Here is a 24,980-nt window from a genome sequence, read left to right on the forward strand (position 1 = left end):
TACAAGCTAAAATCAGGGCATAAAACAAACAGAAAGACCATCCACAGATTTCTTTTATTGTACTCAAACGGTTGCCTCAGTGAAAGATTTCTGTACTAAACTGACTTATGAGCTGTGATCTCAGTCTTTTGGATTTTTTTGAGGTGTTAGTGGATTGTACTTTCATGTGGGAAACTTGTGCAGCAGCCTGTTCTTGCTGGTAAAAGTGGAAAGACTCCCACTGGTTTCATTCAAAGGTTCAGGCTGTTAATGATGACTCAATCAATCAATCAGTCAAGACATGAGAAACTGCAGAGAGAACAGGAGCCAAAATTGGTTTCAAAATTCAGTGAGCTCATTTGTTCATCAGCTGAAGTAGATACACTCTCTGGAGTAGTAAGGAAAGAGGCAAATCTCTAGGAGTCTTTGAGTAAGTATTTTTGGGGGAGCACCATCACTCTGTGATTTCACTGCAGGCCCTTTATGTCAAAAGTTTCAGGAGAGCAGGGTGCAACAGGGTGGTGCTGGCTGGGCACTGGGACATGAACAGGGTGGGGGATACCAGGACAGGAGAGGTCAAGGTGGCCAGGGCACCACAGGAGATGACTCCGGCTTTTGGGGATCCAGAAATGGTAAATCAGCTTGAAATGGCCAGTCAGGCTACGGGTGGTGAGAGATACAAGTATGAGCTGCCTTAGAAAGATGATCTGGTCATCTACAGTAGGGTGCAATCAAAGTTAGAGCTGTGTGGTCTATATTTAGGAGGGGGGACCTGAGACCCTTCTCCTCCAGGAAGTACTGTTAGAATTCCCTTATTCCATTTGGCTTTTTATGGCTGGAAGTTTAAAGGATGTTACTAATCATCCTATGCTACTGGCAAATGCTGGATACAGTTATCTTCATAGTCTGCTTTATTATTAGAAGGGGCTGTAGAAAAATTACAATTCTCACCTTGCTCTGAAAAGAGCTATTTGCAACTGTCAAGCTTTTATTTTTTTTTTTTCAAACCAAGACCTTGAAAATTAGCTTATAGACTAATGACATTGAAGCAGCCCATAAAGTTTGAGGAAGAAATGCACAAGAAATGTTTATTTACCTTGCAACTGTACGTTTCACTAGATCTGTTCCATTTTCCCTCTTTAAGAGATAAGCAGTAATAGATAATGTGAAGACATGAATGAGGTATGTATAGCACAGAAAAACACAAGGTTGCTCTATAATACAGGCATGCTTAGACCCAAGTGAAAAAACCCCTAAATATTGAAGGTTTATTGAAGGTACATTTAAGCCAGAAATGCTTAAACCAGAAGTTCAATAAATGCAGCTAGGCATAACTGACATAAGCATATCTACATTGTTTTGTGTCTGCAGGTTTCCTGTTACGAAGAACAGCTTGTAGTCTTTAATATTTCAAGCTCAGAAGAGAAGAAGCTTTAAAAAATGGAGGAAAAGAGGAGAATACCAAAAGCTATCCAGCACTCTGTATACTACTGGGTCTGGTCTCTTCTTTTTTTTTTCCTATCTCTAACATCCTAAATCTTCAAGACCAGAATGTTTAACCTGGGTGCTGCCATAATCAAATAAATATCAGTTCAGTGCATCCCAGTGATGCTGCTCAATGAATGAAATGTTGTTTGTTTTGATCAAGGCCTTATGAACTTCCCAGTTTAATTAAATCTTGGTATTACAGGCTCTATGTGTGTTCACAGTTCCCATGAACAAAATACAGACAAGTAGAGGTGCTTTTTTGTTGTCTCTCTATTATCCAGAAGACTGGCCATTGTTCTCTACATAAGAGCATTAATTGGGGAAGATTTATGGAATCAAGATTAAGGCTCAGGAAATTTGCATGTGATGACCAGCTCTGCAATAACATTTTTTCAACCAGAACACAATGATACAGTGTGGACACTTTTTCTGGGCTCTGGACTCTTTTTCCACAGCTGTTGAATGGTTTTTTCCTGAGTTGACAGCAGCACCTCCAACCTCAGTCAGTACCAAGAGCTCTCTGATGAAGGACTGTGAATGAGGAAGGACAATGGGAGAGCAGGAGGATCAGCAAGGGGCCAAGAACCTAGGAAGGAGGGGTGCCACCAGAACCAGTGCAGAGAGAGGCTTCAGGACCTCCACTAAATCAGGCAGTGTCCTCCAGTGAAGCTCACTCAGGTCACACGGGGTGAAAAGGGAGCTGGGGATATTCACAGGACTAGCATTTTATTAAGGGAATGCCCCTTTGATGAATGTATCTTCAAGAAAGAAGCCTCTGTGCCTCACATAAAATAGGAGACAAAGTATTTTTCTACTTGAGCTTGGGTTATGTGTTAATAATGGAAGACTTTCCAGATGGAAAATGATGAATATATGCAAAGTCTTGCCACAATTTAAGTAGGGCTTTTTAATTCAAAGAAAGCAAAAAAACCTCTGTAATGTGAACTGTCTAGACTCTCAAGAGGCAGTGGAGAGCAGAATTTGGTTTTTTACACACAAACCTCTAAAATGATTTATATATTACCCTCTGAAAGGGCTTATTTTTATCAGATAACTATAGAATTATCTAGATTAGATTTTTATTATGGAGATAGTTAAATATACAGTGAATTTCTGTGCAGTGAATCCTATTCTACTTTCCAAGAATCACTGTGTTTATTTCCAGGTTTTTAAGGACCTTAAATTATAGAAAGGTCTAACTTGGTCAGTCCTATGACACCAAAATGAAAGCTGGAGGGATTCAACACCTGGATATTCATTTTAATAACATGCAATGGTTTGAAAGAACAAGAAAAACAGGGTTGAACTGGGATAATGGAAAGATCAGCCTCTTTCTGTTTTTCTGTTGTTCTTAAGAACATAAAGAATTGACCAGTTTGTTTCAGTTCGGTGAGAGTCAGTAATTCAATAACATGCCATATAATGATGAATATGCCAGAGTCAGAAATCAATGACAGAGAGTGTAAAACTTTAAAAAGTTGGTGAATTATTTAGGTGTCTCTCTTAATTGAGCATTTTTTCCAGGTGTATTTCTGAGTAGCCAAGTGCATCCAGAGAGCTGTTTGGGTTTTTTTCCTCTATCTCTGCATTCATTTCTCAATCTGCCTGAAAGTCCAGGTAGCTGCAGCTAAGGGCACAGGCAGGAGATTTAACATAGATGAGTCAGAATGGCTTAACAGGTTACCACCAATCTCCTCAGCTGACACCATTCTCCATTACAGGTTGGGTTTTTTCCCCCCTCAAAGTCAAGGCAAAGTGCATGAGCCTCAACCTCATTCATTATTGCTTAAGCTAAGACTCAGAGGTCTTGAGGCAATCTCCAAGCATGCACATGTGTAGATACAGTGGCTCAGTAAATACATAATGGCTTTAAAGAGCTTCTGGAATTCAATCTCATGGCCCTACTTCAACATAGACTGGCATTGTTCTTCAGTAATTTAGCTCTTCATAGCCACTCTGCTGGCTTTCATCTTGCTTTTGAGGAGGCAGGGCCAATGTGAAACTGTCACTGACAGCAGTATTGTTCTAGGGTATGCTCCTTTCTCACCGTGTACAGAAGAAGACAGAAGAGAAGAAGAAGCAGCCCCACTATCAGCAATTGGAGCTAAATTAGATACAGTTTCACTGACAGAATGCTTTGTGCTTGTTATTTTATCCCTCATTTCTTCCTAACCTCTCTTGCTACAAGCACGTTTTGCCCAGCCTAAGCAGCTTCTCTGCTAGTAAACGTGTTGGCACAGTTTTTGAAAGTACTTCTGTATCATAAACACTAGAGTGGACTGGATAAATAGAACTTACAGTCAGCCTTCCTGAAGAACTCAGATCATAACAGCCCACGTCACTGCATGCTTTTGAGAGCTAAACTGTATTAAGGTGTTTATATGGGCTCAGGGTTTGAAACAAACCTGGTATTTATTGGGAAGGTGCTTTAGCAAGAATACAGATCCTGTGTCTTTCAGGGAGGAAGAGGAATGAAGGAAGAAAAAGGAAGTTGAGATTGCTCTCTTTCCCTTATGTACCTCATGTCTGTCATACATATCCCCAGAGGAGGTGGAAAGAAAAGCAGAGCAAGTCTGATTTAGCTGGAAGCAGCTGATCCAAGATGAGGCACTTTACATTATCTCTTTTATTTGGAAATTCCTGTCCTTCCCTTTGACACACCCCTTTCTGCTACTGTGAGAACAGTTACCTGCTTAGAGATCTTTCTTAATCCCTAAACAAGAGATGGGACAAGCCTTTGTGGAACAGTGCAAAACACAACTAGAATTTAGTTTCTCCCACCTGTTTTGACTTGAGGGGTTGTAAAGCACTGCAGAAGATTCTTTGTAAAATAAGGTGCTTCCCTATACTGTATTTATCCTGTTAACCCTTTAATCCCACCAATTTTACATGCAGCAGTTTTATTGCCACCATTTTAGTTATGATCTGGTCTTGCAAAAGGAGCCAGTTCATCTATAACTTGGTCTTGTCAGTGCTGTCTGTTGCTGTAGTAACACAGAAGTGCTATACACCTTCAGGAATCACTGCTGCAGAACTGCTGACTTTTCTAATAAAGAAAAAAAAAAGAAGATAAAAGACCCTTTGATTACATCTATCATTCTTTGTGTTGCAGTCCTGTAACAATGGAACTTTAATGATCCCTCTGAAATAAAAAAAAGAGAAAGCAGGACTTTCTCCATTGTGTGAGGTTGAAGGAAGGCCTCAACTTTAAATCCCAGTGACATGGACATATACTGCTGGGCTCAGTTTCACGCTGGTACAGTCACAAAAAATTGTAATGAAGTCTACAGAGTTATGCTGACACAAAAAGTTTCTGAGCAAGGCTGGAATCAAGCATCTAACTTCTGTAAAGTTGCATTGGTTGTTATACCTGTGGGCTAACCTGAACACATATTCTGGCCCACCCTGACACAGTAACTCTCTACCTCTGCAATGGCTCCAATGTTTAGTAGTGACCCAGTGGTGGATAAAAGCCTTTGCTTGTAGCAGGAGCCTAGTTAATCAAGAACATCTTCCTTTCATTCCTGCTTTCATTTCCTACTGCATGCACTGGAAAACTGGATAATCAAGAAGACACCCTTTCCTGAACAGTGCAAATTCAAACATAAATTTTAAGAGGCTACTTAAGTATCCACTATAGTGTGGTTTTCTCCTTCCTTTGTCCCACTGAACACACCAGCATGGCTACAATTATACCTGCATGCACGAGTTGTGTCTGTGCTTATACACACACATTCTAGTACAGGCAGCAAGATCTGACTGAGCAGTAGATGCTTTCAAAATTATAATTCCTTTCCACATTTATCCTTACATGGGTATAGGTATATTAGGAAAACAAATACTGTCTAAACATACTCACTAATGGCAATATGCTGGTGAAATGTAATCTAGACAATTATTGAATTTTAACTAGGGCAAAAAAGCTTAGAAGAAGTGACTCTCTCCCTTACACTGTCATTCCATATGTTGCAAATACTATTATTTTAATGAAAGTCTGGGGCTTTGCAGTCTGAGTCATGTACTTGGAGTGCTTGAAATGGACACCACTGTAGCAACAGAAAAAATGACTGCACAGTATTAATGGGTTTCTTGTTAACTTTGTTTTTTTTTTAATGGGGCTTTTGTGTCAATTTTCCCAGATTATTTTAAAACTCCAATTAGAATGATTTACCATCCTAATGCTCAATTATTTGAAACCTGTTTGCATCATATGAGAGACTGAAAGATGATTATGACTTTAATAAAAAATTGATTATAATTTGATTGTTCTTTCCCAGCATTAAAAAAATTCAAAGCAGAAAAACCCACAAAAACCAAACATAAGGGAAAAGCATATGCAGTGACATAAGCAATTCTCTGATTCCAGGAATTCCTGGTGGATGATAGTGGGAGTACTAAGGAAATGTGGTTGTTCAGTGAAGGAGCTCCAGCTGACAGGGCTCAATATGCATCTGAAAGAATGAGACTTCATGAATCAGATTCAAGTGGAGTCCTGGGATCATCCTGCAGTGGAGATTGAACACGCCCTGTAGGAATGAAATTGCTGGTGCTTTGCCATTGCTTCCAGAGGAGCCGTGTCTCTCTCCCTGTTTCAGACACCACAGCTGTGAGAGAAGCTGGACCATCCAAGCTGCATGGAGCTCAGGGCCACCCCCAGTCCTAGGCTGTCGTAGCTCCCTGCCTAGCAGACATAATGGACCATAAATAGCATTGCACAGTTTTGGAAACCAATTTTTAAAATCAAAGTGTCCTGTTTGTACAGTCCCCCTTTTGTTAGTCTGCATTATTTATTGCTGCAACTTCAGGACTTTCACATCTCACCAGCCTGCCAAATTTCAAATTTGGAAAAAGCAAATTATGAAAGGCCACTAAGGACTGCAAAAGTAAGTTATGTATCCACTCTAGCCTATTGTCCACCTTAGGAAGTCAGATTGGTTTTAGGGTCTTTGGATTGGCTTTTCTATATTCAGTGTTCGGGATATTTGTTCAGGGATGTATCCTCCCTCTCAATCTGCTCTCTGCAGCATTTTCTAATATACTGATTCATTTTAGATGCTATGGACTCCCAGAAAGAAGAAAAAGAAGAAATACCTCCTCCCACTGAAATGAAGAGGAATTTTGCCTCAGAGTATGTATTAGTGCCAAGTTCTGCTTTTGAGCCAGGGACTTTGCTGGTGTGCAGCAGTGTCTGTGCAATGGTTCCCAGGGATGAGTAACCACTGGAAGCTTTCAGTGGGCATCAGAGCAGCATAAGATGCAAAGCTGTGCTCACATGCAGGTCTGGCAAAGCTGCCCCCCAGAAAGGCCTCAGGCTATTGCCACACCTTTCCTCACAAGCACTGAAACCTTCGCCCAGGATATCTGGTAACTACCACCAAGAATTAGATGAACAACAATTCAAGTTTATTTTTGAAGTCTCTAAAATTCTAGATTATCTTAGGTGATGGCAAAAGCTCAATTAATGTGTCTAAAAACTCTAAATTCATATTCCTGTTGCTTAATTGAACTGTTCTCAAATTAAACTGAACTGTTCCTGAACAAACTTATGTTAGCAGAGAATGGTTCTTTCTATAATTAGCAATCAACTTTTGGCAATATGTAATAATAAAAACAGACTTCCCAAGATGCTTTTTAGAACTTAGGCAAAACTTACAAGCAGCTACTTAAACACAAATATGGTCATTTACAACAACTCAGATTTAAAAATCTTTTAGCATCAGTCTATATCGTCAGTCTTTGGTGCCTAACACTTAGAAATCTAGAAGAATTAATGATGACTATTCAGAATACTTGCATAAAATGTTCATAACAATATGCAGTGTGCCAGGGGGAAGTGTAATCACTCTGTAGTTAGAAGCAGCAATGAAGTCTCACTCTTAATGGAAATGGCAGCTTTCCTGTCTGCAGAAGATACAAGAAAAGATCTTAAAATGTAGCCCAATCTCTTGTGGTTTCCTATGATATTTTTAATACTGACTACATTGGGAAACGTATTGAGACTAATTCCCATACAGGAATGAATTTATTTTGGTGAGAACTGTGTCAGAGAAGACTGCCAAAACTTTGTTTAAAAGCTGATCTGTCTTGCGAAATCTGGATGTAGAGTTTCCAAAAGACTAGGTTTGTTCAGTGTGGTTCTGCCTCTGAGCAGTGGCCCAACCCAGTCCTGCCCAAGCCATTTTTCCCAGTTCACCTACTCCATCAGCTCCAGGTTTGCTTACACAATACTTCTACAAGTTACAATTGCATGATTTTTGATCTCAATATTGGTAACATGGCTTCCTCAGACAGTGCCTATCTAAAAATACTTCCATATTTATCTCAACCTATTCAAAGGAAAACAATTCTTTTAAACAGTTATTTCTTTAGGTTTGAAGAAAAGGGTTGTGGAGGTGCTATGTAGCAGTGTGGTGGTTAAAGAGGAAGATGAGGGCCAGAATTACAGACACTGAGTCCTGCAGACATTATCAGGGAGGCCTTTATGTCTAACAGCAATTTTTGTTTGGGGCTGGGTACTAAAGATACCCTACTTTTCTTACAGTGAGTTGTTACAAGCACACTGGAATATAGCAATGTCCAAAGGGTGTTTTCAACACCAAAGTTTTATTTCAGATCAGGCATACAGATCTGAAGCCAACTCCAGCTGTTCCCACTCCCTACAATTAACTCCACAGAGCACTCTGCATGAAGGACTGGACACTTTGCAGATTAAAAAAAATTAACTGCCTGAACAAACCTAACCACTAATTAGCACTCAAACTGTGTGACCAGACTACAACTGGTTCAAAGAAAATCCTGAAATATAATGTGGAGGGCAGGTCCAGAGCATCAGCTGCCACGACCTACAAATGTATTCTTACTGGGCTATGCTTGCTAGTGCAGATGTACTCTAACCTATGAGTAAAACCCAGCAACCCATACTTAGACAAAGCTCTTAAAATAGGTGAGAAACTGCTATAGGTGATGACTGTTACACTTGTGCTATCAGCATTTTGAAAGACTTCCCTAAAAAGAGCCTGAAGACAGGTATAAATGAGCTCCAAACAAATTTAGCCTTCAGGAAAACTGAGCACAAACATGCCTTTCCCAAGAAAGCAACACACCAAGACTTAAATTAATTACCTGAAATTCCTCTGCTTGTTATATGGAGATTTGCTGGTAAGCATGAGATAAACCCTGCTTGGTTTTCTGTTCTTTTTTTCTTCATTTCTCTCACTGGATTATGTTCTTTTCCTGCTTTCTGGACCTGCCCATAAATCAAATATAAGTCAGTAAATATCCATCTCTGTCTTGGTTGCCAGCAATCCTGAATCTAAAGGAAAACCTCTGTACAATTAGCTCACACCTGGAGTGAAGGGTCTGGTAACTACAGAGAGCTCTGTGCTTGCAGCAGGACAAGCCTTCTGCCAGGTGGGATGATGTAACAAGCCTGCTCCCTCTCCAGGTGCAACCAGCGAGGAATTAAACCACCTGAAAGTCTGATTAGAAGACAGTGGCAGATGGGGTAGGATTTCCCAGGGATGTCTGTTTGCATTATAATTTTCTTCTTTAAGATTTTCACGTCTTGTGCTGAAACTTGTCTATCTCCCTCTGGTTTAATAAAGCATCTTGCTGGGTCTCATCCTGAGTCAATGTTCTGGTCCAAACCTTTGAGACCTGGTGTCCTCGAAAGTTACGGATCCCCATATTGCTGTGGGGTGAGTTTAATGCCTGTGGGAGGTTTTCTCTGCCTGGCCTTCTTCCCCAGGCACAGGAAGCCTCAGCTTCTCCTTTTTGGTGTGAAGCACAGGCAGAGAAAGCACTGAAGGAACTGAAGTAACTCCTAATGAAATTCCTGAACTCTCTGTGCCACCAACTTTTTGAGAAATACTTTTTTTTTTCCCTTTGAGGCATTTGGCAACTCAGAAAAACCTGTGTATTCTCTGTCCTTGCCAAGCCAGGAGCCTAGGGGCAAGTTCCCCAAGCAGTCCTGGTTGTGAGACCCTCACAGCTGAAATTTCCCCCCTTTCTGCAGCTACACCAGACCAGGCTCTGCAGCTCTCATGTCTGCCCTCCTCACACCTGCCCATCCTGGGGGGCTCTCAAGGCCAAGGCAATCCTGAACAGGGTGGAGGTTTCTCACCTGGATCTGCAGCCACAGTTTCTCTTTAAGATGGTGCTGAGTGTCTTGGGACATGTTTTGGGAGCCACTCAGTGCGTCCCACAACTCAAGCTGTACTATTCCTGGAAAATGTATTTCAATTTCAAAGGGAAAAGGGAGGTTTTCTGGAAACAGCTGATCATCTGGTGTGCAGCAGGTGGTTGTGTGGAGCCTGCCCAGTCTCCCAGCTTGGAGGACACCTGAACAGCAATCTGGCCCCTGGTCCTGGAAAAGCCAATGCAGCCCCACAGCCCCAGCCTGTGTTCTGTCAGCTGCATCCCAAACTGTGACGATAATAGAAGTATTTTGCTGTTTATCATCCAATAAATGCTTACTGACTTGTAGTTGGGCTCACTCATAAGAGTCCAGCCAGTGTGCCAACAGTTATTTTTAGCTGCCCAAATTCCATTTCCCTGTGTTATTTGTTGCAACCAGACTGACACATTCACATTTTGATAGCCTTGCTGTTGGTCCCTGCTTGCTGACAAACGAGCTCATGCCTTTATTGTTTACCAAAAGAATGTTTTTGAGGATTACTGACCTGGATTTCTAAATCTCTCAAGTGTATGCCAGCATGAAATTACTGTCCTTAAAGGCAATTTACTCACTGAAAATTCCTGCACCCTTTGAAATAACTCTACCCCTTATATCACCTTTTTTTTTCCTTAAAAAAACCCCTCAATGTCTACCACAATCAAGCCCGAATGGAGGAGCATTGTCACATGGAAATCTGTTTGTTCTGAACACAGTGGTCTAAAGCTTCCTCCTGAGGAGAAGCAGAGGGGCAGACAATGATCTCTTCTCTGTGGTGACCAGTGACAGGACCTGAGGGAGTGGCCTGAAACTGTGTCAGGGGAGGTTTAGGTTGGATATCAAGAAAAGCTTCTTCACCCAGAGGGTGGTTGGGCACTGAACAGGCTCCCCAGGGCAGTGGTCACAGCACCAAGCCTGAGAGAGTTCAGGAAGCCTTTGGACAACGCTCTCAGGCACATGGTGGGACCCTTGGGGTGTTCTGTGCAAGGCCAGGAGCTGGACTCGATGATCCTGATGGGCCCCTTCCAACTCAGCATATTCTGTGACTGTGAAACGAAGATATTTGTATAGTAGTGACTGACTGAGAAAGAAAAAGAAAGGGGCCAGACTTTCTTTTCCAGAAGTCAGAGTTGGTGGCTGAAAGGTCAAAGACGTTCAGGAGGAAGAAGCCTCCAAAGTGGGTAAAGGACTGGTTGAGCTCTGGCCCTGCATCTCACAAAACTGAGCTCACCTGTATCTTTTCTGGAATTTCTAGTTCAAAGCCTGTGGGGGATGCTTCTGGTTTCATGAAGAGCAGTGACCAACCAAATCAGTTTCAGTCCATCAAAACAGATCAAAGGCTGACAGGCAAGCAGTTTTGTCATTCCCAAGCATTTTTCAATTTATAAATCAAATTAAATGCAGTGTGGATTTCTCTTTCTCCCCACTCCTGTGAGGGCCAGAATCATTTTAACAGTGACATACTTAGGGACGTTAAAAAAGTGGGGGCTTTAAAATAAAGAAAATAGTCTGCATTCCAAATAAAATTGTATTGACAAGAGTGTCTGACCCAGCACAATGTTTCCAGGCACCTCTAAACAGGCCTGTACTGAACTTAGAAGCAAATTTCTATAATCAATATGAAAATCAGACCCAGAACCCCAATTTAAAACTGTTTTGTTGAACTGTAAAGAAGTCACATAGGAGGAATTAACAAACACAATTGTCACTTACAGCCTATGTGTGCTTTATTTCCCTTATTCTAAGTCACATTTGGGGTCATTGCTTAGTTTTTTCTGGTTTTTTATCATCTTGTGAAGGTTTTTAGCTACTTGACCACAGTAATGATTGATGATGGAGGCCACCACTTAGAGTGGGCAGGTAATGATGAATGATGCAGGTACTGAGCAACCATTAGGATTTTGGTAAAAGGAAGAGCACAGTATAGATGTAAAAAGAAAAAAAGGAACAAATACAGTGTAGAATTAAAAAGTTTATAATTAAATGTGAGTTGCTGTTGGTTTTGGTTGGGGGTTTTCTTTGTTGTAGTAGTAGTAGTAGAACAAAAATCACTATTGTTATAGCTCCTTCAAATGTATATAAAGCATTTTCCTAAGTGGAATATTCAGTATTTATTTAAGCACACTCACAAGACCTAATCTCAGTATAAAAAGCAGTTTAGAACTTTCAAAGTGTTTTATACCAATGGAAGATAGGGACTGTTTTTCTCCAGATATTCCTGAGCTGAAATTATCTAAAATACTTCAGTCTGTACGTAATTAGAGCAGATGAATAAATCTCATTGAAGTCAAAAAGCTACTGATGTGATTTAAGAAGATACAAAGTTAAATTCTATTTGGAGCTTAGATCCAAAAACTTAACTCCATCCCCATTCAGCAGTACATTTAGGCAAGTTTAGACACTTGCTTATATCAATAGGATTAGATGTTTGCTTGAAGTTGCCCATGAATTTAAATGCCATGCTAAGTAGGAAAGCACTTCTGTAATGGATTAGCTACGGCTGAAATTTTGTAATTATTATTTAGGAATGATTTTAAGCACCTGAAATACATTCATTTTCCCATTAATTTTTAAATCATCTTCTAGACAAGAGGAAAAGTGGCAAAAAAGGGAGTTCTTTTTTCATACAGAGGGGGAGGGGAACATCAAGTTTTAGTTTTTTGATTAAAAAAATACTAGAAAATGTGAAATTAAGCAAGTCTGTGCAAAACCAATTCATTGATGTCATTCATACTTCTCTAACTGGGTCAGTTTAACACAAGACTTGTAGAAGGTTTTCACTGAAGCGTACAAAGAGCTCTGAGGTCAATTTTTCCTGACATGAATGTCTGCAACTTCATACCAATTTACCAGTTTCTTTCACAGCTTCAAGATGAACAGGTACTCACAATCTAAGAGCAAGAGAAGAAACAAGCCAGCATTTGTATTAAGAAACATTTTTATTAACAAAACAGTAAATTCCACTTGCTTAGCATTTCCAATAATGAATAAATTGGCCTTGCAACAAATAAAAAAATTGTAAATATCTATCACAGAAAGCACTATAAGGTTAGGGGCATTGGGCCTCTCTTTGATGTTTTAGGGTTGAAAGTTTCACATGTTATTTAGTGTTTTGTTAAAAAAGGCAACACAATACAGTCATAGAAATGAAGCCATCTCAGTCAAACAAATTAGGTTATTATAGAGAAAGGATCCAATTTTATGTTAGGTAGTTGGTTTATGTCTGTTTATTGTTGCTGCTGTTTTTAAACAAAAAGGAATTTTAAATCCACTTGCTGGCATTTCTGATACATCCATAATTGGTTTTTTTGTTAAATTATTAAATTAAAGAGGAAAAAGGAGAACCTTCAGAAACAGTGTTAAAATCGTGTTTGCTTATTTTAATAGTGGCAGATCTTTTTTTTTTTTTTTTTTTTCCTTGCTGTATGGATTTAGTTAAAGATTAACCTACCAAACTGCCTGGAAGTTGGCCTGACAATGCTATTCCATTAATGCAATCAATACCAAGCAGAAAAGACCATTTCATCTCGCCCAAATCATATTCTGTCATGTCCAGTCTCCTGCCAACAGATTATTCTTGTTCTTCTCTGTATCTTTAAGCACTGAAACCTGAACACCACCTGGCTTTCAACTCCTTCCCCCCTCCAGCTGAAGTCTCTTGCTTCCAGCAATGACCTCCAGTAACACTCGTCCCTGCCATTCCCTGAGTACAGCTGTCTTGTAAAGGTGGGAGAAATTATGAGTGCCACAGGTGAACAACAGTCTAAGAAATGAACATCAGATGGATTTTGTGGTTTGTTTCTTTTTTTCATTTTTGCGTAAATGCTAATGAAAATAAAAAGCTGTTTCACAAATGCAACATGACACACCTTGATGTGGTTGGCAAACTTCAAGAGAGGTGTTTTCATGTCAGCTACATGTATTTTTAAAGTGCTCTGACTCCCAGATAGATAGCTGTACCAGTTCCCAACTTTTTTTCATCAGCTACAGTGAGTAACACACAACAAAATGTTTTGTGTCTGCTGTTTAAAGCTAATTTTAAATTCCTCCTTCTGGTCTGTAAAGTGTGAATATCTATATCCCTCTCAGGAGGCCTTCTGATGATTTGGTTGATCTCTATTGAACTAACCTCTTTCTGTCTAATGTATTCCCTTTGAACTTCTGTGTAAATAAAATGTTATGCTATGGTTTATTGCTGTGAAACTAACGAAATATTACTAGAAAAAAATTCCAAACTTAACGTGTAAATTACAGCATTACATTTCATGTGTTTAACTACAATGCACTAATGTTTTATATATGCAAGATGAGCTGTGTCACTTTAAAACATAATGAACTTAATATCTGTCTGGTTATGCTGTCTTGCAATACTAAGCTAAAAATACCTTTTCATATGTCAAAATGCCCACCATTGAAAAATAATATCGTGCACCTCAAGAGTATTTCCTTTTGGGAGAAAGGGATAAATTCTGCAATAGAATCAGCCTGGATAATTACGTTGGGTATTTTTAGATCTTTTACCACCCAGTGCTGTAGTAGCTGTTCTTCATATAACTGAATGCCAGATAAACACTATATGATACTTCCTAAGATTCTCAAGAAACTCATCATTCTCGTAATTTCTAAGAACAAGGTTTCTGTAAGGCAAACCATGCTCTCCAATAGTGAAGCTCTGACTGGAAGCCAAAGGCCAGTTTAATTCACTAAATATTTAGCTAATTAATGAGTGTATATTTGTAGGAAAATTGGCCATTCTGATCAACTTCATTGATGCATATCAGGAGCAAGAGATGGGGATAGAAGGGAGAAGACAAATTACAGTAGAGATATATTTTTGCTTTCTAGTCCACTTCTTTCATACAAACTACTGAAACTTAATTGCAACATAATAGAGCTGTACAGGTAAGAAAAAAATTAGCTGACTCTTATATACATTCATACACATCCCCCTTAGTATAACCACTACACTGTAAATTAAAAAGAAAAAAAAAAAGGGGAAAAAGTCTGGGACAATTTATAATGGCTGCAAAAAAACTGAAGTATGTCTGTTGCTCCAGATGTCATAAAACTCTCTATACCTAGCAACACTTATAACATTGAGTTTACCAAAAATGGCTGAAGAGCAGATATAGTTTGCATTTTCTATACAACAGGCTATAAAACATCACTTATCACAGTCCAGAAAGCACATATAGATGTGTTTTTATATAAACATATGTAATAACATATTAAGCGTGCATGAAAATTTCCCAATGATTGCATCTATGCCCTCTTGTTTTTCTTTTTTTTTTTTTCTTTTCTTTTTTTTTTTTTTTTTTTTTGTGGAAATGTGCCTTATATTCCAGATTTTTGTTTTTGTTTTTGAAAATAAGGCCTCCGTACTATTTTCCTCACAACCAGAAAGGGGCTTTTTGAAAGTATTTCTACATAAGTCTTCAGAAAAGCCAGCACTTTGTTTCAAAATGCAAGTTTCCAATCACTGCTTCACTGCACCAGACGGCAAACTCTTTATGTTTGCTTGTTGAGTCACCATATATAATGACAGTCTTCTCTGACAATAAGACTAACTTACTTCTCAAGAAAGCGCTAGCACTTTGGCTAAATCCAGAATCATAGGTAGCTTCTTTTTTCTTTTTTTTTTTTTCCTGTTTTGTTTTCTATAATTTGTATTTTTTTTTCATATTGTGCCTTGATGTTGTAGTAATACTCCTTGCTTTATGAATGCGTGGTGTCATCATTGTCTTTCAGAAACGTTCCAGCAACATAAAGACAGGCAGAGTAAATGAAAACACTGTGGATGTTAGGGAATTTATCAGCTCCTGTTTCTGAAAAACAAGAGCATGAAATGCTTGTTTTTAAAAACAGTCTTTCCTTTCTGATTGCATTCCCTGTCTTTTCTGTTTGTTTGTTTTTGAATGTGCTTCATAAAAAGTAAAGTAAATAAGTTTGTATTATGTCTCAGATAAAATGAAGACTATTTCTATACAAGCGTTCTTTTAGATGTTGAGATCAGACATAGTACTCCTTATCCTTATTTTTCTTGTTTTTGTTGGAACTTTTAGCGCTGTTGGGCTGTTTCTCCTTGATCACAGCCCCATTGGATTGTGCTGAGTTACTGATGTAGTTTCGACTCTCATCTACGTGGTAGGATCCTTCGTCTCGATTCCTGTACTTGTACATGGCATACAGGAGGATGAGGATGCACAGCGCCGCCGCCGCCACAATCCCAACCACCATGCCCGTCGTGCTGCTGGATTCACGGATCACCTCGGACGAGCCGGGGTACTCCCTTCCTCCTCCTGCCCTGGTAGGGTTTGCTGTGGGTAGATAATGAAAGAAAGGAGAGGTTATCATTGGCTTTGCACATCGAGGAGTCACTCATGTCTGCTGCTACAGTCATGCGTCCTTCTAGCTGCACCCGCTGGGCCAGGACAGCCTAGCGATGTACCACCCTCTGCCAGTCCAAAACCAGTTAGGGTTGCAGCCCATTCCTTTTTCAGGCTTTTAAGCTAGGAAAAGGACAGCAAGAAGCATCTCTTTGTAGCCTTCAAAAGTATAATTTGTCCCAATGTCTTGTTAAGTTAATAGTGCCTAAATAATCTGAAATAATAGGAGTGCCACAATTTAAATGCAGGGACATTAACATCTCAGTGGAAAGGATTTCCCTTTTTCATCTCCTTCTCCTCTCTTTCTCTTTCTCTTTCTCTTTTTCTCTTTCTCTTTCTCTCTTTCTCTCTCTTTCTCTTTCTCTCTTTCTCTCTCTTTCTCTTTTTCTCTTTCTCACTCTTTCTCTCTCTTCCTCTTCCCCTCCTTCTGTAAAGAACAAAAAGTGACATTATACTATTTATTGAGAAGGCAGTGATGATAAGACAGAATGGAGGGAAAAAAACCAGAAAATGGCTGGTAGCAGCCAACAAATTCACTACAAATAAGGTATCCTCACCTCTCCTATCCACTTCCCTCAGCAAGCTTCTCAGTTTCTCCTTTCCTTCTACTATTTTATTTTCTTTTTTTAAATTAATTGTATTTACACTTAGTACTTTTAGAGGGCTATCCAACCCTACCTTCTCTTTTCTAATTGAGAGTCCTCCTTGAATATGGCTACACTTCAGAGCACTTTTTCACTCAACTTCTCCCATTCCCTCTTTCCATCACTGTTGCCATTATCAGATGTTCCTTCAAGGATTGCTTTATGCCCCAAGAAAACCTCTCAAATTGCACAGAGCAAGGACTCAGCCTCCTAAGATCCCACCTCTGCGGCCAGACTCTGGTCTTTTCAGTTGTGATGTGAATAGAACTGACCTATGTCTTCACACTGTAAAATCTTCTTGATAGGAACTATTGTGTTGTCTGGCACATTTTGTCCCCTAACACAGCCATGAGGAATGAAACCCTAATTCCAGGAAGAATTTCTAGGTTAAACGCTCACAGCACACACAATACTTTTACATTTTCCACTATCTCCTTTCTTCATTGAATTTTGCAGCAGGAGGGGAGGCAGATCTTTGTATAGAATCACTTTAAGTGGTGGCAGCTGAGATGGATCTCCTCTAACTTAACAAGTGTCATGGACAAAAATAAAGTGATTTGGATTTATGCAGTATTCCTCTGATTGTACCAGCATTTCCAAACTTCTGAGAGGCTGTGTATCCTCAGCACTGCCAGCCTTGGCTGAGCTCTGGAGAGCCAGGCTGGCTTATGGAAACTGCATTTAAATCATAATGCATGGCTAAGAATTCAATCAGTAAAATACAGACGCTAACTAAAAGTACTATTAAACACTACTTTTACAATATATTCATAATGTTAACTTCATCAGGCCTTTCCTACAGGTAGCTTTTTACTGAAGTGTGTTAGAGAAGTGCTCAAAGTCCACAAAAGCACACTATGCCCCATAGTCACTTTTTTTTTGCACTGTAAAGGCCTAATAGGAAGATGATGATTTTAAGGATGATACATTAAAGGTAATGCCAGCCAAACTATCAATGCTGGTCAAAGAATTCCTACAAGTTTGTACCACCAGCTACAGACATCTACAACTGGCCTATGAATAATAAAACATAGTAAAAGAGCCACAACCTCCCCAAATGAATAAGTTCCTTCTCCACCTTGGTATTACTCATCATTTATTTGTTGGTGATTTGTGTTCTTACTGCTGAAACACCACTTCCTGGCAGTTATTTCAAATAGATTTAAAGAAGCTGACATTTTGTTTGGCTGAAAGAACAGAGGCAAAACTGTAAGTTTCAAAAAAACCTGTACCATATAGTATTTTAACTTGTTTTTTATTCTTCTGAATGTTCGTAGTTGTTATGAGTTGGTGCAATTGGTATTTTCTATGGCTTCAGAAGAGATCTTGAAGTTTCACTTCAGAAGGTTTTAAGATTTTTTTTGTCATTTCAGGGTAGATGCCACCCTACTAAGAAAGGTGCCCTGTTCCAAAGTAGTCAGTGACTGTTTCAGATCCTGTTTGTTCATTGTAACTATTGTAGAAAATGGAAATTCTTTTACACCTAGGGTGTCATTTACTGTTTTACAAGAGACGATGCATTGTGTGCAGAACAAAGACTGAGTATTTCCACAGTGAATGAAAATGAGACAAAGTCTTATCATACTGCATGTGATTTCAGGAAATTAATTTCTGTCTGAGAAATAATAGAAACCACTGAATACACTGTCAATACTTGATGGATTAACAGCTGCTCTTTTTCTTTAAGATACATACATTTGGGCCAAATACTGTCAAGTAACTTTACAATTAATGTCTACTAAATGACACTTAACAGCTTGCTCAGAGGAAAACATTCTAATATTGCAACCTAAAAGAAAGATTTAAGGTATATTTTTCAGTGTTACCTAAATTCCTGCCTCTCACCTGATGGCTTCCTTTTATTTTAAGAATGTTTTCACAATTATCTCATTTAATCCATCTGTCTGAGAAATATTCAACCACTACATTAATGTTATTTAAACTTATAACATTTCAAAGCATCTGTTGTTGCATTTGTTTGGACTTCTGGAAAAGGAGCAGTTCAGCAAGGAAAAGGACTTCCTGCTATTTTTGTTCCATTTACATTAAAATATGCTTTTAACCTAGCAGGGCCTCTCCAGACAAATGAAAGAAGAGGAAATAGGAAAGTTTTACAAACTTTCCTATAAGGTTTGTCTGTGAGCACTTTAGATAGGAACAGCTAATGGAGTACCCACCAAAGCAAAATCCTATTCTGAGACAGGGAGGAAAGGGCCACTGGAAAAAAAACAGCCTTAATTTCTTCTGAAATCTATATAATAAATAAATCCACATCCATAACATTGCTGAAACAGCTGCCTTCTATTTAAGCAGTACCTTTGTTTGACTAAGACTGGAGACAATTCCAAGGGGAATTTACCTGGATTTTTTTCCCTGCAAGGCAGGAACTATTGCAAGGGATGGCAGATGATCTCAATGGAGAGCAAATGAAGATTTTAAGTTTACAGAAATCATGCTCTTTGTCTCCCAAGTCTTTGGGAAAACTGGATGCTGTTTTCTTCCCAGCATTTTGGTAGCTGGACCAGGGAGAGCCACTGGCTCCTGGCACAGCAGCAGAGGTGGGCCTGCAGGTAACCTTGTCTGCCACTCAGCTGCAGTCACTGTTAGTGTCTGCAGCACGAAAAAAGATACCAACTTCATCCTAGACATCTTACTGTAAATGAGAACTGAAATACCTTATTGGAGTATGTCAAGATTAAATGTCATAAAATATTACTCTGATTTTTAAGAGTAAAAAGTCATCTCAAAAATACCCCAAAATCCTAACCCTGAAACGACATATTTATTAAAATGATAAATTGAGGCTGGTTTGATTAGGAACAAGACAAAATCATAAAGGCACTAAATAAGCTCAAACCTTGCCAAAACAGTGAGAGGAAATGAATGTCATCTTGTGGTGCAAGGATTCCTTCTTGAAACAACTTCTCTGATGCACAGCTCTTCCTCTCAACAGCACACAACCAGTGTTTTTGGATTGCCTCAAAGACCAGCTTAGAAAAGACTGATTTCTGAAAGCCTCTTCTACCACTTATGAAAGACTTTGCATGAAATAATAGCAACTGAGCACAGTTTTACACTGTGTAATAATGGATTAGAAAGTTGTTGTTCTTGACTGTATTTCTAAGTGGTTTAAAATTTAGAGGGGAAAAAAATCTAACTAGTTTCAGTGTCCAGTTTTCATTAATACTGTGAAAAGAAAATTGGAATTGCAGGTTCCCATGGTGTTTGTGAATTGAAATTAGCAGACTGAAAAACAAAACAAAACAAGACAAAAAGACCCCAAACCTGTTTTCTTTACATTTATGCCTTCCCACAAACTGTGAATAGGAAATTACTCACAAGACAGAAATGTTTAACTACTGCATTTGTAATGAGGCATGAAGGCAATTATTTAGGGGACACGTATTAATTTTCACTCTGTGTGCTATCATTGTAGACCTGTTTGTGGTCGATTTTCTGCAGCACTTTTGGATTCTGGTGAACTGGTTTCTGAGCTCACTGCAATTTCAGCACCTCTTTACAACGAATCCCTCTGAAAAACAAACCCAGCACTTCCTCTGCAGAACAGGTAGAGGGTAGATGCAGCCCAGCTTCAAAACCAGTAGGAAGGTCTGCTGTAAACTTGTGTTTAAAGGAAAAATTTTAAGGTTTCTGTTCTACTCTTTGGTGTGCAAACCCAGGATATAATGCATTGAAATACCTCTGAAGTGACATCAGCTAACTTAGCTTGTTATAAAAATAGTCTAGCAGCATCCACAGCTAAAAAGGTTGCTTTGCCAAGAAGCTAAACATTCTCTCTGCACTGAATAGAGTGCTTATTTCCAAGTGTAATGATTTGTCATATATCGACTTCAAATCATTTACAAATCCTACCAACTCCTTAGGACTGCAGGCTTTGCAAGTAACTTCTTTTTCCCCTGTGGTCAAGAGGTGGAAGGCTGTTTTCTCAACCTTTTAAAATGCCATCATAAGTCTAAAGGGAAATAGGTTAGTTGGTTGTACAGTGCCAATTGATGGAGCATATCAAATCAATGGGGTTTATGAGTTACTGTGCTCTGCAGATCTGAGGGGAATATTTTCACATTTCTTTTTATAAGAAGATTTTATGAAAATATTTTCCACAAAACAAAATTTAATTTTAGCCAAAATGGAAAATGTAAACCAATATATCACTTAATGTTTTTAGCAGCCTTCATCCCTGTGGTCTTACCCTTTTTATTAGTATATTTTAACATTTTCAGTTGCATTGCTCCTCTTTTAGTATTCCTTCCCTCCAAACCAGGATTCTTTCTCCTTTTACCAGTTCAGGTGTCCTATCTCTCCCCACTTCTACTTGAACCTCTGCTTTTTTTTCTATGCAAAGTAATTTTCCTGTTTTTGTGCATGTTCTGAGAAATCTTTGGTAATTTGGTAGTTTTTTTCAGAAGTTTTGACTGACTAACAGAGTCAGTAGCTAGTCTGTATTTTAAATTATAGTTTTCCTAAGTTGGAAGAAAAAAAAAAAAGCTTTTGCAAATAAGATAACATAAGGAAGACAAACCAGAAATATTACACTACTGACAGCATGTTTTCAAGCTAAAGTTAAGTTGCTGTAATTGTGGGCCACCAGTTCAGACAGCTAAACTGGGATCATTTGCTTGGTGAGTTGCCTGCAGCTCTTGCTCCCTGAAGACTCAGAGGAGCACCAGTGTTAAAGCAAGAAAAGAGCAGGGGCACTGGAAACATAAATTTTTGGTGGCAGCTAACTGTAAGATTGGCTTCATTGGACCAGAACTTTCAGTGCTAGCAGCAGTGACATTTGGGCTCCACTGACTTTGGGAAAAGTTTTGCTTATGAGCTTTGCCAGATCAAGGTTTCATTGCTTGCTTTTTTTAGCACTGTCATCTCATTAAAGAAGAAAGCAAAAAATTCCAAACCTCCTTATCTAAGAACCAGTTTCAGCAGGAGAATACCAAAATGTAGTTGTAAAGCGTGAGGAATCTGCTGGCTTGGCCTGCAGAGCGTGGAATGATTCTTGCTCATGAAATGAGCTGGAGGTGCAGACACCCACATTCATCTCACAACTGTGGGTGATTCCCTGATTTTCCTCCTTCACTGAGCAGCTACTACATGAAGAGATAAATGTCTACGCCACAAACATTGTATATATCTGGCTTGAATGTTGAAGCTGAAAGCACACTGCATTAAATTTGTTCCAAATACTGTCATCAAGTCAGACCCATTACTGACAAAGTTGATAATATGCCTGGGAAAAGAAGGGGCCTGGCTTTCAAGACATCCAGAATATCCATGCACACACACTGGGAATGCAACTGCTATAAATACTGAACTACCCCCCTACCCAAAGGCTCAGATTCAACATGCAGATACAGCTACGCTTGTTCAGCCTGAATCCTATTACTGCCTAAACCTTATATGCTTCTCTAGGAGGGGGAAGAGAAAGACAAATGGAATTACAAATGGATATAAGTTACATTTGATGTAATTAATGTTCTTTTTCTCCTGATGAAATTATTAAAATTAATAAGACTGCCTTGTTTTTCTTTGCTTTTCTCATCATAGAGAAAACAATTAAAACAATTATTATAAAACAATTATGGTGTCTCTGATGTTAGCACAAGGGAAAAAAGTTTGAGATATCTATAAAACTTTGTTTCATTTCAAAATGTAATGCTTGTGTTCTCACTTATTTCGTCTTTCATTTGTCCCTTTTCTGAAACTTTTTAAAGGGTACAACATATGATGCATTCTAGATCTGAATCTACTATTTAAGCCAGTTCACATTTAAACCATCAAAGTCCCAGAGCTAGACCATAGCCCTTAACCTCAGAAGAAGTGCTGGGTTTGAAATCTATATAGAATAGCATGTCAACACAGCAGAACAAGGTTTCATTCAGTTCTTTATATAGTCAGAAGGAGATAGCCTAAGGTTAGACTATTTCAGGTACATGCATCCTCATTATAGGTTACTTTTGCCTTGAATTTTTCCTGCTTCCATTTATGAGCAATATCCTTGGAGAATACCTAGTTCTCAAACTTGTCAGCCTTTGCCTGACACTTTGCAGGCTGTCAAATTACACTACTCACACATTACAATACCCCAGTGCTTCTGCACAGGTTTAAATTAGCTGTGAGCAAGGGGTTGGGAATTAGTAGCAGCAGCCTTAGTGCTAGGTGTGCAAGAGCTAATGGGTGTTCACACTGGGCTGAGTGCTGGAAAACATCAGCAAGAAGTTTACAATTTGTTCTCGTTTCCCTTGTCTGGCAGAGGGGTCAGCAAACCAGTTTGCTGCCAGCAGTCTGCTAGCATGGTTACTGGTTTGAGAAGCTGCTGCTGGCATGCACCAACTACACTAGAACGCCATATTAAGTGCATTTATCAGGTGTTGGAAATTTCCTGTAGAATTTGAAAGACCTGATTTGCCACCTCATTGCTCATATTTGGTCTGAGAAAGCCTTGGCATAGAAATTGAGCAATACAATGCTAACTCAGGCCAGTATTTTGTCTATAAACCTTCTCCTTCCTTTGCAAATTATTGTCTCTCTTCGTCTACCGTTTTCATCAAAAGAAGGATGAAAAATAGTCCTAAGGAAAAGTGCTTTTTTTTTTTTTTCACAAAAAGGAGAAATTCAATGCATATGCATTACAAAGCTACAAGAAACAGTTTCAGTATAGTGTCCAAAATACAGTATGCAAGAAATTATATGCACTAGATGTAGCAAATCAAGCCAGAATGAAGTGTAGCTCAAGGAAAACAATGAGGTTGCATCAATCAAGGCACCAGTAGCACACAGTCTAATTTCAAACAAACTAGAACTCATTTACTTATTCAACAGTCTATGTGCAGTCTTGATCCTAAATTTAAGCTTGATTTAAAGGACCAGTTTTTAGGATTATTCACTTTAATTTAGGATTTTCAAGTAGATTGACATGAAAATTAACGGAACTTTTGCCAGATCCAATCATCTCTCTACTTCATCCTTGTGTAAGTAAATCCTCTGCCTTTCCAAAATTCCTTATTGAATCAGAAAAAAAAAGAGGTTTAGTCAAGTCAGTAAATGACTTGCCTGTTTCTGAAAACCTCAGTTTTGCAATTACTAACTTACTTATTTTCCGCATTTTTCACCCAATATCAGTGTGAAGTTCACCTGTGGAAAATGTTTTTGAGTCCACACAATCTATATTTGGCCTTATTTCATTGTTTTCAGTAAATATACTGTGTTTTTCAGTTCAGTGAATCTTTGGTTCCAGATTAAAAAGATCTACACCTTTTTTGAAAATGGTGGAAACTTCTCACAGTGAATGCTGTCAAAGAACACAAATCTGTATTTCTGTAGCTAACAACTAAGAATCACAAAAGGTTTAGAACTGCCTAGAACCTATTTTCATGAACTAATGATATATGCATAGCCCTCGGAGCTTAATGTGTTTTATTACTGAAAATCTTGAATACCAGGCTTGAAAACCATGTCTGCTTTATTGAAGAGAGCATAGACATAGATCTAATCTCAATTTTTTTGTTTTCTGACAAAGCCACTGCACTCACAGACAATTAATTTGTAAGGTCTGTGTAATACCTTATCTGTAAGACAGGTTCTTATTTTGGGAACATCAAAAAGATTAGGTCAAGCAACCTCTCATATGCAAGCAACAGTTTTTCCTGCAAATTTTTCTGGGGAAAATCAGGAAGGTAAGCCCTCAAGTTGAATTAAAGGACATGATATTCCTGGACATTTCACTGAAATGTCTAGGGAATGTTCTAGCACTGAAAAATCGAAGGAATTCCTCTGAAGTCAGTGGATTTGTGAATGAGTGATGTGGAGGGCCTGGTTTGCTTCTCTACGTGCATGCCCCAGTCCCGGTACTGCAGAAGCATCTTGTGCTTCAGCTTTGCCTGTAAATACCTTCAGAACTGACTCACTAGCTGTCTTTTACATCTTTAAAAGAAAGAAAAATAACAGACTCCTCTTTCTTCAGCCACTCCTTCAGGTGCATTGAGTAATGTGCCCATTTTCCTTGAATTATTGTTCATAAAATGAGTACATTTCTTGAAACTATTTGAAACATTGACACCTGGTTTTGGCTGTGCTGTGGAGATGTCTAACTCTAAACTGCTGAACATGTAACAGCAAGACTAACAACTGTCACTTAATAAATTTCTCTGCCTTTTCTGTGTATGTCTGAAGCATGAAATAAAGCTTTAGGTGCTTCCACACAAATAATAACCCCAGTGTTTGCCCTGTGAATGTTTGCTAGCTGGGATTAAAGCACAGCAGCCATTCTTGTATAATTCTTCTGCATGTTAGAGA

General features: G+C 38.9%; 1 protein-coding gene and 1 long non-coding RNA gene across 28 annotated transcripts in view; both read right to left on the reverse strand.

Annotated features, from left to right (window-relative positions):
- Nucleotides 1-2,415: 2,415 nt before the first annotated feature.
- LOC138107762 (uncharacterized) lies at nt 2,416-8,899 on the reverse strand. Its single transcript, XR_011149690.1, has 3 exons — nt 8,813-8,899; nt 8,590-8,713; nt 2,416-7,368 (listed from the first exon to the last, which is right to left on the reverse strand). It is a non-coding gene; the product is annotated as an uncharacterized lncRNA (long non-coding RNA).
- Nucleotides 8,900-12,584: 3,685 nt separating this feature from the next.
- The window catches only part of NRXN1 (neurexin 1), a 681,973-nt gene continuing 669,577 nt past the window's right edge, over nt 12,585-24,980 (reverse strand). For all 27 annotated transcript variants that reach the window (XM_069009396.1, XM_069009411.1, XM_069009402.1 and 24 more), the window contains one exon: nt 12,585-15,957. In XM_069009396.1, the coding sequence (XP_068865497.1) occupies nt 15,650-15,957 (308 nt within the window). In that variant the 3' untranslated portion in view covers nt 12,585-15,649. The remainder of the gene's footprint in view (nt 15,958-24,980) is intronic.

Source organism: Aphelocoma coerulescens, chromosome 3 (genome assembly GCF_041296385.1).
Source record: "Aphelocoma coerulescens isolate FSJ_1873_10779 chromosome 3, UR_Acoe_1.0, whole genome shotgun sequence".
In the NCBI taxonomy this organism is placed as follows: Eukaryota; Metazoa; Chordata; class Aves; order Passeriformes; family Corvidae; genus Aphelocoma; species Aphelocoma coerulescens.